General features: G+C 48.8%; 1 protein-coding gene across 1 annotated transcript; it reads left to right on the top strand.

The window, feature by feature from the left end:
* The first annotated feature begins 45 nt into the window (after window positions 1-45).
* On the top strand, window positions 46-2573 carry LOC143424060 (uncharacterized). The gene is made up of 5 exons (XM_076895867.1): window positions 46-451; window positions 520-661; window positions 1491-1891; window positions 1998-2200; window positions 2285-2573. Exons 1-5 carry the CDS (start codon window positions 344-346, stop codon window positions 2571-2573), a joined length of 1143 nt encoding a protein of 380 aa, XP_076751982.1. The 5' UTR covers window positions 46-343.
* Window positions 2574-14617: the final 12044 nt, after the last annotated feature.

The raw sequence follows: 14617 nt of genomic DNA, 5'->3' as shown, positions 1-14617 counted from the left end.
GTCATCTAAGCGTTTGTCATTTGTTCGTGTATGTATCGAATAATTTAAAGAAAATGATGTTTCGTCATTATGCGACGGAAAGAAATTGTCCGTTTGTACGATTCTCGAGGAAATAAATAGAAACATGTTGAGGATTTCCAACGTTTGAAACACACAGTTTGTAAACATACAGAATCCAAGGCAAATTGATGAGCTATTTAAATAAGTAAATTCTGTTATTATATTGAGGTAAGTACACCAGCGGCATAGTTAACGATACAAAATATTTTGATATAATATGGTTTAAGGTCAAGAAACTTTTGTTGATTCCTCATCGCTAGAATATAATATTCGCTATTATGATATGCAGAATATTAGTTCAAAACACAGCTTGAACACGAGTACAGACAAGAAAATTGTTTGCTCAACTACACAATGTCAAGTCGAGGAGCTAACGAACTTGCGTCAACAAGTACGACTTTTGAGTCATTAAATACACTACATAATACTTAGATAATGATTCCAACGCGCACTTGAAAGGTCACAGACTTGAGAGAAACAGTCACATCTCTGGAGAACGTTATACAAATAAAGGATATGCAGTTGCAAAGCATCGAACGTGATAACGAACGGTTGTCGACTGAATTGAAGAAACAGCAAAGATACACTAGGAGTCTCAAACGTAAGACTTAGGAAAACCAACCCCGGCAACACAATTTTGTTACTGTAAGAGCACTGTGCTGTCACTTGTGTCGCGTGACATCACAGTGCTTTTACTGTGACAAAGTTGTGTTGTTGGGATGTATATTTCAATAGTTTTATTGCAATTTCTTTTATACTTCCCGCTTTAGAGGTAAGAGAGAGAAAGATATATAAGATAGCTATAAGAAAGAGTGAGACAGATGTTACCTACCCACTGTAGAACCCCTGGCGCCATCTCTCCGAAAAGTGCTCAAACTGGTCGCTCACAAGTACCGACAGCGAAGTGAACTACTCAAGAACTACTAACGCCATCTCAGCGGAAAGTACTGAAACTAATTACCGACTAGTTTCAACATTTCTCCAAGAGATGGCGCTAGTGCTTCGGTAGTTCACTTCGCTGTCGATACTTGTGAGCGACCAGTTTGAGCACTTTTCGGAGAGATGGCGCCAGGGGTTCTCCAGTAGGGTAGTAACATCTGTCTCACTCTTTCTTACAGCTTATTTATATATCTTTCTCTCTCTTACTTCTAAAGTGGGAAATATAAAAATGATATAGAATAGAAGTTGAAAAGGTTTTTTCTATTAAAATCGCACAATATGTAGCATTTACTATTAATATTTACCAATCTATCTTAGAATTGGATAGTTAATCTATTTTAGAATCAAAATGAATAAACTGTTTAGTTCAGTCATTTTTAATATTCGTTTATAATGCGTTGCTAAGAAAATTGACGAATGAACGGCATTGGCAGGCGGTATCAGCAGTGCTGTTCTGGCTGCGAGCTTTAAGTGTATCGAATTAATTCCAGAGCAGTTGGACGACGAAAAGTTTTTCTATCAGAGAGAAAAGGATTACTTCAACAGTGAAATACAACGGCAGAAGACACGATGTCTAAGTGGTACCTCGAAACTACATCAGCAAAGGAAAGAATTAGAACAGACGCGAGAATCGTTGGTAGATGAGAACAAGTCGCTCAGGATGGAATTGAACGAGAAGGCGGAGACAACGTACAATTTGTGTATAAAATTTTTGCGAATGAAATACGCTAAAGACACGTTGAGGCAGAAGTTCGAGCAATTGCTGAAGGAGCATTTGAAAGTAATGGCGGATACGATGGAAAAATTAGACGAAGCTAGGGAGGAGCTTAATACAATTGTGTCGGAAAAATTTCAAGAACCTCTGCCTTTGAGCAAAACCAAATTTTTACAGGTAAATTTCATAGAAGAATAGTACCCGTTTCTCGCTGCCGTTCAACTGTATAACTTTGTATATCTTTTTATCGAAAGAAATCATTGTTTGTTGTGTGGACTCTCAGGTGGTGCAAAGAAACGCACGATTAGTTCATGAAAATGCAACACTCAGGCTGCAAATACAACAGCTGATCTTGAACATTGAGAAATTAAAGGCCTCTCTGCAAAAACCGAAGTCAATAAACGTAGATGCGACCATTATTGCGAAATTAGTCGCGCAAAGTAAAAACAGGCTTAACAAGGATCCTATAAAGTGGCTACCGTTTCAGTAAGCTTATATATTTCGTAGCGAGTATTTATACATCATTTTTCAATATAAATTTCTTTATGTATATATATATTCATTTTTTAGATTGCACGAAAGCGAAATTGGAAATACTTCGTTACTCATCAAACCGTCGACTTCTCAAAACGTCGATCGTATCGAAGACAGCAGATTAATGTCCAAGCTTCGATTGAATAAACTGAAAAAGTACGCGCACACCGATATACAAGAAATTCGAAAGAAAGAAACACAGGAACCGCGAACGGAACGCGCGCGTAGTGCGCCGGAGATTCGATTAGCGGAAGTACCGAGTTCATCGGCGATTACTTTGATGGGGCCTTCGATTTACCTGCGAGACGCTTCGACGAACACGTAACGAGAAACGTGTTGCTGTAAAAATGTAAATTCTACAATTATCGTATTTATTTTATATTTATTATTTTTCTTGTTTTGTTGAAGAAACGTACATATCGACTGTAGAGTGTGGAGTGTGGAGGTATCAATTAGAAGTTAAGTAACGCCAAAGTAAACGGTTTCAAGCTTGTTCCGGTAGAGGGCGGGTTCAGTACGAAGTCGTTCGCGTCGCGTACTGCCGCGTACGAATTAAGCAGTTCAATGTAATCTTGTGATAATTATTAATTACAACAACTTCGAAATTGGATATGCCAAGGCGAAACTGTAGCCGAGCGGATCGAGTCAAAGGTGAGCGATTTGGATTAACCTTTCAAATTCGTCGTTCTTTAGTCGTCGGAACAATGCGCGTCGATTGAATTGAACGATGCGCTTAATTCAAAACGAAATCGTAATTCGCAACTCATTGCGAGTGCCGTGGCAAACACTGTGTGTATGGTAGCGAACCGTTCGCAGATAATAATTCATACGGTCGATATGGGCAATGAAAAGCAAGGTTAATAATCATAAAATTAGCGGGCCTCGTAAAGTCGTAACACGATATTCGAGCCATTAACCGCAATAACCATAAGATATACTGCGGCGCCATCTGAGAATTAATAATTTACGACAGGGAATATCGATTAGCGGCAATTTCGAAACGTTCGGGTATAATTCGAATCGTTATATGGGATCGATCTCTATTGAAAAGTGTTATTCGCATTCCGTTGTTGAAAGGTAACTTATAACAAAATGGGCAGTGGTAGCTGGGGAGTAAAGGAAACGCGGTAATTTCGATCGCAGAGGTACATCGCAGCACTCGTCGATAACCAGAAAAATCAGGTTGTAACGAGGAATCGGCAGGGTTCCGATACTTCTAAGCGTCATTACGACAGAAAGCCTGTGATTACGTTAGAACGAGGAGAATCGCCGGCGTGTATAGGAGGGTGTGGGTAAGAAGGGAAGGGGAGAAGGCAAGGGGTATCCGCGTCTCGTTCCATCTTGCTCGTTCCCGCGCGGCGTGGAGCCGGTTCGAGGCGAAGCCGGGTTTTAACGATCGGTCATTAAGTCGCGAAGAAAATTGAGACGTCCACCTCTCGGTGAGCTCATACCCAATTGAGTAGCGGCCTTAATACCCCTTATGTATTATCCGGTAGGCGAAGCACCTTGTTAAACGGATCCGCCATTTCTTCTTCTCACTTCGTGTTTTTCCACGGTGATCGTTGCACGATCGAAAACCTGACACTACCGTAACAGTTCTTCGCTCCCCTTTCTTTTTGCTCCTTCGCCAGCCCGATATTGATGATTTGGATTTCCGCTTTTTATTTCCCTCAATTTTTACTCGAGCGTAATCCTTTCCCAACTCTTAACGTACGCCCATGAGTACGCGCGTTAATATTTCAGTATTTATCAGCTTACCCGGGTAATTAGCTCGCTTTCCCTTTTTCCCTTTCTTTCGACCATAATCAATACCCGCGATATTTCAATTTATCCCAATCGAATCGCGGCTAATGGAGTATAATGATTCGAATTTGAATTTAAATGGGTGCATTAGTTTTCGACCGTTAATCCGCCCTGTCGAACCTCTTTTTATTCTCAGCAGCGGAAGATTAATGATTTCCTAGCGCGATTAGGCTACTCGGGAACACTTGTACCAATTCCCTCTATAGCCACGTAACTATAAACGACGACTGGTTAACGAAAAATCAGGGCTCTCCTACCGCCGCGTCCGATCGTTGAGTAATGGCCTCCTTCCGGAGAACGCGAAAGACGTCGATCCTGATTATCGATCCTCGATCCCGTTGCGATCCTGATTGCGAGCATTAGCGCGAGCGCTGGTTATCGCCGATCGGGCGTCATGCACGCCGCGAAAACTCCGCGAAAGACAGTTCGCTAGATCCACGAAGGGTTTCGATACACGTCGGATCGGAGCCGCGCGCGACGCGATAAGCCCGCCACTTCCACATTGTTTCAATGTTTTCCGGTTCGATTGGCTGGCGAAAAAAAAGAAGGAAAAAAAAACTGCTTTTAATCTCACGCACGCGTTACACTCTTTCGCTCTTTTTCGCTTCTCTTTTTTTTTCTCTCTCTCTCCCTCTCGTCGATAGCGACACACGTGGTACGTTTTGTGTCACCGAATAAATCGGTTCGTTAAATTCGAGGAGCTCATTCGTTCGCGACACTTCGATCTATAATTCGAGATTTATTATTTTCTTCTCGTCGCCGCTCGTTCGAGCACCCGACGATCGGATATCCGAGGCGCGAACGTTGCCTCTCATTTCTCGTGTCTTCAATTGTGCACGAAATCGCGTGTTGAAACGTCTAGGCCGCGGTTGTAACGAATTCAGGAGCGTAGAAGCGTCTCGCGGAGCAAGGCGCACTTAGCCGAGGGGGCATCCGTTATCGGCGATCGGCCGCCGCTGAACAGGGTGAAACCGGTATAAATATGCCGTCAAAGGACTGGTAAGATGACAGCTGCCGTACATACGTAATATTTCATCGCTAACAAGCGGACAACGCGCGACTCCGGCAGGTTATGCCATCCATTGTCGAAAGATTACATCGTCATTTCATTGTTTTACCCGGCCGATTCAAATTCGCTTTTTGCTCGCTGCCCCGTGCACGGTACATGAATCAATATGTTCTGTAATAATCGAGTTATCGCGGGGTACAAGATTTTCCTCTGAGCGAGGCGAAGAAAGAGCTTTGTCCTCCGCGCCGTCAACCATCTTGGTACGTCGTTTTTCATTTAGACGCCATCTTGCACCTGCCGGTTATTCGTAATTACTGAAACGAGCTCCTATTAGGTACGCAAATTAATTCCTGGAATTGTACGGAACGATCTTCGACGAGGTTCCATCTACGTATCTAATCGACGGACGAACCGACATACCTTTCGATATACCGCTTTCAGTTTTTCTAACGGATCAACTACGCTTGGGTTTGCTCGACTCAAGTATCCAATAATCCTAAATCTGTCCTCTCTCTTCCCCTCTTGGTCGATCTCGAACGATCCACGGTCAGAATCTACCTCCAGATCTCCCTGGATCTAAACTCTAAACGAACAACGATCGATGGAGGTAACATCGATCGTGTCCCCTCTATCGCGTCCGATTTTCTGCGAACGGCCGCGAGTCGAAATTAATTAGGGGCTTCGCAGGAAGCGAGCTAGCTGCCGAGGGATATCGAGCGTCGAAGGGATGGCGGGGAGCAGGCCAATCGTGCGCCTTCATTGCCCTCGACGCGTTTCAGGCCGTGAGCGTTAATTGGCCGGACCAATTAATTCCAACAAGTTCGCTCCATGCGATTAGCGAGCGTGCGTGATGGTGTTCGTGCTCCTTACAGCCGTGCACACGCTTTGTACACGCACGCACACCTCGCATCTCTCTCTCTCTCTCTCTCTCTCTCTCTCTCTCTCATATATTCCTGCTCTTCCTTTTCGTTCTTCTTCTTCTTCTTCTTCTCCTCCTCTCGTCGCTCGCGATAACAAGCGAACACCGATCTGCCCCCGGAAAACGAAGAACCTGTTCCACACACGGCGGTGGAGGTTTCTCGCATTCTCGGCTGCTACCGCGACACCAGATACCGTCGTTGTTCCCCTGTGCCTTCGGAGAACAGGAATCGGACGCAATAACGAAAACACAAATTACGGGAGCACCGAGCGCCGATCGTCTCGCCACGATAATCGCGGCCACGGAGAACGGCCGGTGGTCGCCGCGGTTTATTAAAACCGTCTTCTCTCCTTCTCCTTGATCCTTCCTCGATTCCCCTCGACGAATCTCCGATTCGCGATCGCGAACGCGATGCTTCTTTGGTGGTATCTATGCACGCTCGAGATCCTATTCGAATTCCATCGATCTACCTTCTCATCTCCGCCGACTGTCAGCCATTTTAGGACGCCACCTCGACGCACGCTTACGATTTAATCCTTCGATCACGCGTATCCGCTTCCAGGGTGGATCCTCGCGTCCACTACGAGGGGACCACAATTTTCACGAAAATACGAATCGACCGGACAGACTGCCGGTCCCTTTCGAGAATTTATCGCGTCGGTGTTAGGCCTCCTCGCCTCGCTATCGGCGATGATCTCGATGCTCGTTGATAAAGTATCATCCTCGTGCTCGTTTGGACGGGTCTCTCGCCTCGTTCCGTCCGCGACTTGATTGGTGCATTAAATACGCGAACGTATGCGTAGCTCTGCTCGAGATCGCGCGAAGGGGAGGATAAACTCCTCGAGTATATTGTGCGCTCGTGTTTCCTTAAGGGAACAGCGATTCCCGAAGAGTAGAGTCGCAGCGATTTCCGACGGAGTATACGATACGCGAAACCATCTCTCGATCGACGTGATCGATCGACAGATCGTAAAAAAGAAGAGACGAGAGCAGAAATTGCGCGAGAGGAAATCGCGTGAATCTCTTCGAGCTCCGTGAGAGCCGCCGTTCAAAATTAGACTCGGGGCGCGTGTGTACCTTTACGTCCGGAAAGTCCACCTATGAGTCTAAAAGGTCCGGCGCGGCCACAACGGTGGAGAAGGTAAGCCGGAGGTTGATTTATCGGCCAATTAGTCCACCGTACCGGGTGCGCTTCTCTGCTGCGTCTCACCTTCCAGATGATATCCCCGGCGAAGACCGGCGCACCGGGTTAAAACGTCGGCCAGAGCCACCGGGAGGAACGGGGACGACGGACGTGCAGTGCCGTAACTACGAGATCCTTCAAAATGGAATCCTCCTCGGGAACGGAGGTAACCGTGTCCTTCGACCCTGCTAAGAAGAGATTCAATTACGCCTCCCGACGATTTATTCGACGGCTTTCATCCCCGTGACGAGCCTGTTCATTGTGTCGTCGACTGTTCTCTCGCGTTTTTTTGATAACGATACGGAGGAAGGATCAGAGTTCAGAGGGATCAGATAGAATTTTATAGATTTTTCGTAGGTTTCCTCGCCTTCTTGTTCTCGTCCTCGGTTACTCACTCAGCCACGCTTTCATTTGTCGGTTTATTTAAATGTACTCGTACCGAATCCAGGCACCGGTTAATTGCGAAACCGCACGAACCATGGACGATACAGAGGCATCGTGTTAACCGCAAAGCGGAACAACGGTGCAACCGCGAACGATCCGGAGCAAAACAGATGGTACACCCTCCAGGAAGCGTCGTGGGAACGACGATATTTGTTTGACACGAGATACCAGATCTCTTCGTTCCTCTACGTTTTTTCTTTTTTCTCCCTCCTTCTTTTTCTTCCCTCCCCCCGTCCCGCCTCTGTTTCACTGCACGGTGCCGCCGCGTACAACGACTCCATTAGGCCTCGGATCTATCCCAATCTGCGGTCTGCGGTTAATGGTACAAGCATCCGTTCGAGTTGCACCACCACGAGCCTCCGCTCGGCACCCGGGCTCTATCTGCTCTCGTGGCGTTTGTCACCGCGGCGCGGGGCCGTTTAAACGTTCAGCGTCGTCGTCTCCGGGGGCGAAAATAGACGGCCGGCTGGGTAGACTTCTCCCTTTCTCTCTCGACGGCGACGCGGAGGGATAGGAGAACGTTCCCAGAAAAATGCCTGACGCTCGTAGAAAACAAGATCAAAATGCGAGCACCGCGTTCCTGCGCACGGCCGCGACGCGAGCGTCGAGGATCCGCGCGAAAGTCCCCGAGTGTCCTGTCTCGTCGGGAACTCGATCGTGGATCGAGTTAGCCGCCGCATTTCTGCTCTCAGGCATTCGGCTCTTCGAGTCGTCGGTCGTTTCAGGGATCCTGGAAACGCCGCCCCCCGTTTCGTTCGCGCGAACGCTCTAATCGTACCGCGATCGCTTTTCGCTCTTCGCTTCTTCGTTCGATGTCCATCCTCTGGTTAGGGTACCGAGAAATTATGTAATCAGTCGGGGCCATTATTTCCCCCCGTTCCCGCGGCAATGGGAAATGGGCAACGCGCGTTTCCTTCCGCGCGAACAGTAAGTATGAAAATGCAAATCATGAGAAATGAAAGGAGCGAAACCTCGAACCTTGGCCCCGGCTTGGGCTATCGCGACGTTATTATGCCCGATCTTCTCCCCCTAGATTGCGAAAATGAAAAATACGTCGCGAACGGCCGTTTATCCGCGGTATATACTCGTCACCGCGGGAGACAATTACCTCGAACGGATTTGCGAAACCGTGGATCATCCGCGGCCTCTCCTCGCCCACGCTCTTCTTGATAACAGTATTTCATGTTAAGGACCCGCCGTATCGCGGGACGCCTTGCATATCCCTCTTTATGTACGAAAACTGCTTTAAAGCGGCTCGTGAATCAACCGGGGCGAAAATACGAGTAGCCATCCTCGAAACCGGGTTTCCCTCGCTCGCTTCTTCTCCTTAACGCGATATTGTGTTAACTCGCGACTTGATAAATTGCCTCGTTTCTACGTTTTCCTCTTCTTCTTCTTCTTGCTTGGCTCTCTTGCCGAATAACACCACCGTCCAAGATTCGATGCTCCAGCGTGTATCCGATATCAAGACGGTCCAATTATTGGTGATCACCGACGGAGGTTCGGACGAACGATAGAGGCCAGCCTTCTACCCGTGTCACCGGTTTCTTTCAGCGAATTCTCGCGTGTCCACGTCTCGATCCGCGGGGCGCGATGATACGCGCGTTAACTAATGCCCGCGGCAACGCGACACGAGTTCTTTCGCGTACACTCGTCATTTCCATTCTCTTTTTCTGGCCCCCTTAACGGTGGCCGCCCTGTACCCTGTACGTGATGACTCGCCTTCGCCGGCATTAGATCTGCCGACTCCGATTTCAGTTGCACCGCTGTGAAACGATACGCCCAGCGCCCTGTTGCACGCACGAATTCTGCCCGATTTTCAGCCCCGTTTCGAGCCTCGCATCTCTGCGAACGATTTCGTTAAACAAACTGTTCGCGAGCACGCTCGAAAGATCGTTCCGTGTAATATTCGACGGTTAACGGCGCCACGTGGCCACTTATACGGCACCGTTCGAGGCTCGTAGTCGCGGATCACCATTGGAAGAGGTTTACGATTTTACTTTATCGCCCGGACGATGCATTGTCAAAATGCGTTATGGCCGCGGTTGTATGGAGCGTAGTTTAATATCCTGTCTGCGTTTAATCGTGGCTGGTATTAGAGTACGGCTACGGGTGGTCCCATTAACTGGCCGCCGCGCCGAAGCGGCTTTGCTCTACCTTCCTCGAATATATCCGACCTGTATTTGCGTTATTAGTTCACCGTAACATCGTCAACATTTTTCCCGGCCTCGAAATCGCCGATTAACGCGTCGAAACTGTAAGCCTCGCGGGCCAACGAAATTAAACGGAACAATGAGCCCCCTGGCAATCTCGTTCGCTCAGTCTTCTTCTTCATCCAGCTCGTTACCGTCCCTACCCTCCGCGGTGACTCCTCTCTGAAAACTCGTGATCGTTTTAATCAAGAAATTTCAACGTTCGTAGCGTTAAACAGTGGGATCCCTCCTTCTAATGGAGAGACGACGGCTGGCCTTGAGGGTTCGATTGATTCGTGGCGAGCTATAGGCTACCGCTCGACACGGTTGTCCCGATAAAAGTCGCCGGCTTTTTAACGCCCAAGTCGTCGAACCTTTACCACAGTAGCGCGGTGCGTGACGTTAAGTAGTCATAGTCAATGGCAACGCGAAGTGAAAGTCGTCCGTTACGAGGGGGACGTTCAAACGTCCGTGATAAGTTTCGTTTCATCGAGCTGGAAACGATCGCCGCCGTTTCAGATTTACGATCGGGACTACCCGGTTCATGCTCTTGTCACTCGGTTACGACGGACCAGATATTAACGTCCGGCTCGATAACAAATTAATGAAATTTATGTAATTATTCACGTCCCACGTGATACGTTCGATTCGAGCGGTGTGTCGTTTCGATGGAACTCGTTGCCATTGTTTCACGTGCGATCATCGTCCCCTACACCCTCGCGCGAGCATTCGTGACCATTCGCCGCCGTTGCCTCTCGAAACGCGCTGCGAAAATTCATTCCTCTCGCGTTAATCACCGCGATCTTTCCATCTGAACCCTCTGCCTCCCTTTAAGTACGCACTCGGTTAGTAGAACGGTACAAGCTCGGATTCGCGCACCGCAAATATACGCACACGTTGCCTCCGAATGTGGGATAAGCGGAGGAGGATGAAGAGGACGTGGCAGACGGAGCAGCATGTCTCATTGCCGGTCGTAAAACCGCTGGTCGTGGGTTAAATCTGTATTTGTCGAGGCAGAGGGGCAGAGGGGGACGCAGGGTTCCATGCTCGTGTACCATTTCGTCGTCCGGTGTGTTTGGCCGCGGTACGTGTTTACCCTTTCTTTGACACACGCCATTGGTTAAACACCGGTCGACTGCGCTGTCAATTTTCGAGATAGTAATTGCCCAATTAAGCGACCGCCGGCTGCGCCGCGTCCCGCGTTAAATAGACGAATCGGGCAGCAACTTTAGACGGCGACACGTCCTCCTTCGCCACATTGTGCACACGCGTCACACGGCCTTCCAATGGTACGGTCGACGTTTACGACCTTATTTCGCAGCGCGACGTCCCCGTTTCGTTCGCGTTTAGCATTAATATCAGCCACCTTGACGCGACGTCGAGGTACTTAACCCTGTCGCGAACCTTGGGTTGCCTACGACCCAGTCGAAAGTGTTTCCGTTTTTTTCTTAAGAAGACCTCGTCGAATTTGTGAAATTTCTGTACGCCTGGTGCGCTTGGATCGGTAGCATCTGGCGAATAGCCGCGTTTCTCACGTACGATGGTCTCGTTCCTGCGAGTAATTATTGGCAATCGTCTGGACGGTGAACGATGTGAAATTTGGTTAAACGAAATGGAAAGAAGGGCGACGAGGGAAATAGAATGGGGGAAGGGGGAAGAGAGACGAACGGAACAATAGGAATTACCAATGTTAATTCCGGCGGTGAATCGATGGAAATCGCATTCAACGCGAGGGAATTTATTTAACGGTGAACTCTCTCGGACGCGGCGATATCCTATGCGAAAGGACAAATAATGTGGATATTTTCTAAATCCACGCGCGAGCTGTATGCATATGCATGGCCCGCTCTTATGTATATGGACGCGTAAAGAAGGAACGTTGCGTCGCTCGGTCCGTGTCGAGACAACGATCGGTAAATTTGATAAATATTCATCGCCGGAAGTGCTTGGCAATCGTTAGACCCTGAATTTGAACCAAACTCGTTAGATCGGACTCGTATATGACTGTCCTACATCTGCGCGTCGATTGTTTCGCCCGTTTCCTCCGCCAGCCTGAGAACTCGAACGATCGCCCTTGCTCAGATCGGTTCGCTTCGCCATACGCTCGAATTCGAGCAGAGTCGAAAGAGATCCCGGCTCCAAAGATCGTATCCCTCGCGCGTGGAAAAATTCATTATCGTTCGTGTTTAACGATCGTCAAAATTGGTATTTCCACGGCGATCAATCATACTTCGCTCAGAAATTGCAGGTGCGTGGCAGAGACGGGCTCACCCCGTGGGTTCCATCGCTCGCTCGTGCCCAGGATTACGCAAGATAAACGCTTTTAATTATTTTTCCCCTCCTGCACCGAGAAAGCCTGAAATCCCTTCGGCAAACACGAGTAATGCGAATCAACCCCCGACAGGATGCAGTCCTTCACCCTACCGGCTGCTCCGTCGTGTGTGCGTGTACACGCACGCGCGTGTAATACCCGCAGCGGCGTAGACCCCAGATCCATTCAGCGTGCAGGGTTTAACGCGTACCTTTTTGCGAGGTTCGCTCGTTTTCGTTCTCAAAAGAGGAGTTTCACTCGCGATCGAAAAGAAACCAAGGCTAAGTCTAAAGTTTTACTAGAAATCACCCTTTAGAAGCTCTCTTTAAACCAGCCAACGTTCGTTGATCGATCAGAGACACAGGGTGCAAAGATTCAGAAATTTCTCTGGCCATCGTCGAGCTACGCCACTGCTCGGAGAGTCGCAGGGGATGTCTCGAAGGAGCAGAAGAAGAGCCGGATGGATAGGGGGAGGCAGAGGTGGATAGAAAGGTGCACACGTGGCGTGAGAGAGAAAGTGGCTCTTTTAACAGGCCATTATTGTGTGCCGGGGACATTTTCCCGGGCCATTATTGTATCTGACGATAAGTCGGGAGATAACCGAGTCGACCGGGCGTCCTGACGTCCCCCGTCGTTCTCGCAGGCCGCGTGCGCGCGAGAAAATCGGAATCGCTATCGAGATTCGATCGGTGACTAAGCGTTGTTTGTTAAGTGGGTCTCGCTGGTTCACTTTCCTCCCCCCCCCCCCCCCCCCCCTTTCGTTCCCTTTAACTCTTTCGTACTACGAAGGTATCCCAAATGGGTGGTACAGCGGCAGTGGCACCGGTAGCGGTACTTCCACGTACACGTGTAATCGCATGGCTCCTATCGAGAATAAAAAACTTATCACCCGTTTAGCCCCTTCGAGACGTGGTTCACGGAACCATCTATGGATCCCTCAAGTTCAATTAGAGCGCAGCATCCCGTCAGGGTTCGACGATCTTAATTAGCCCCCGATGTCTAAGGTGGTCTCCGGCTAACCGTAGATTAGGAAATGTCGATAGGGACCGTAATAACAAGCGACATTATCCCGTCGACTCATAACTCTGCGGTACGACCAGCCAGATCGCGTCGCGGACTAAGTGAAAGAGAAATAGAGAGAGAGGGAGAGAGATAGAGAGAGAGAGAGAGAGAGAGAGAGAGAGAGAGAGAGTACGGGTGAGCGGTTGAAGCAAAAAGAGTGAACGGTGCACCGGAACAAGGAGGTGGAAAGGGATTCGGTGGGCAGCCCTTCAATTATCGAGCGCTGGCTCGCCTCACGGCGGCCATGTTGCACGATCCGACGATGTCCAGAGGTTCGGTGTCCAGGTCCATTCTGGACACCCGTTCGGGACTCGGCTACGGACTGGCAGCGGACTCCACCGGGACTATTGCATATGTATTATATGCGATTGTGTTCCGAGAAACTTCTGGCCGACATACGAGGACTCTGTTCGCCGTTCTCTCCTTCCTACTCGTGCCAGCTCCAACGGACAACGGTCCTCCTCTGCCTTCAGAGAACTCTACCAGAGTCACTTTGCACCTGGCTCGTGTTCACTCGTTGGCAGCTCTCGTTTCGAACCAACTCCACCGCGATATCGTCTACCCTCTACCCCCCTTCGTTCGCCATCCCTCCGCGTCACCCCACCTCATCCCTTGCCCATCTTATACGCGCCCTTTTTTCGTCCATCGCGTTTGTTCTACCCTCTCGTTCCCTCCGTCCACGTTCTCCGTTCCCTCTCGACCGTCTCTCTTCTTCGCTACCGAGGGATGAGAGAGGGAACGAGGACCTGGCGGACTCGTCCATCTTGCCGCGCGATCGTGCGACCACTGTCGATACAACCACGGCAAATTCGATTCGAGACGGTGGTTTTCTCTGCGAAGAGATGATCGCGAGGCTAATCCGCGAGGCTACCCCCTCGGAACCCGATTCCACGCGTAGGTTAAACGATATCGCTGAAACAGAGTTAACCGTTCGCGCGTTGTGCCTATAACTTTCCATCGTTAAGCAGACTTGACAAATGGCTCATTACTGCGGTCTGTACGATAAATTCGTGCCAATTGATTCGATTTAATATTCACGCTGGTAGGAACAAAAGAATATATTGTATTTTGATGCTATGGTAGCAATGGCGCTCTTTCGATCACTTACGCATACAAGTGTCAATGCCTACCCCAGTTGACCCAAGACATTGACCCAGGAGTCGCGGTGGTTAAACAATCGTATTTCAATTATTTTCATTATCCAGCAATTCTAATCGACCCTATAATCGTTCGACAATCGCCGGAAGTATTACGTTCCGCGGGTTCGCCGATGTACTTTAACTTGACCCGCGGGAACTCTGATAATTTACTTTTAATGAACTTACTCGTATTTCGCATAATTCCCTTTATTCCGCGCTCTGTCGGCGCATTTGAAAGGCAAATAAAGAAATAAGCATCGAGGGGGTCTTCGCCGATTTGCATGCAGAGGACCTTCTCACCGCGTGA

This window comes from Xylocopa sonorina, chromosome 5, assembly GCF_050948175.1.
Source record: "Xylocopa sonorina isolate GNS202 chromosome 5, iyXylSono1_principal, whole genome shotgun sequence".
NCBI classification, from domain to species: domain Eukaryota; kingdom Metazoa; phylum Arthropoda; class Insecta; order Hymenoptera; family Apidae; genus Xylocopa; species Xylocopa sonorina.
This window is presented reverse-complemented; position numbering and strand designations above follow the sequence as displayed.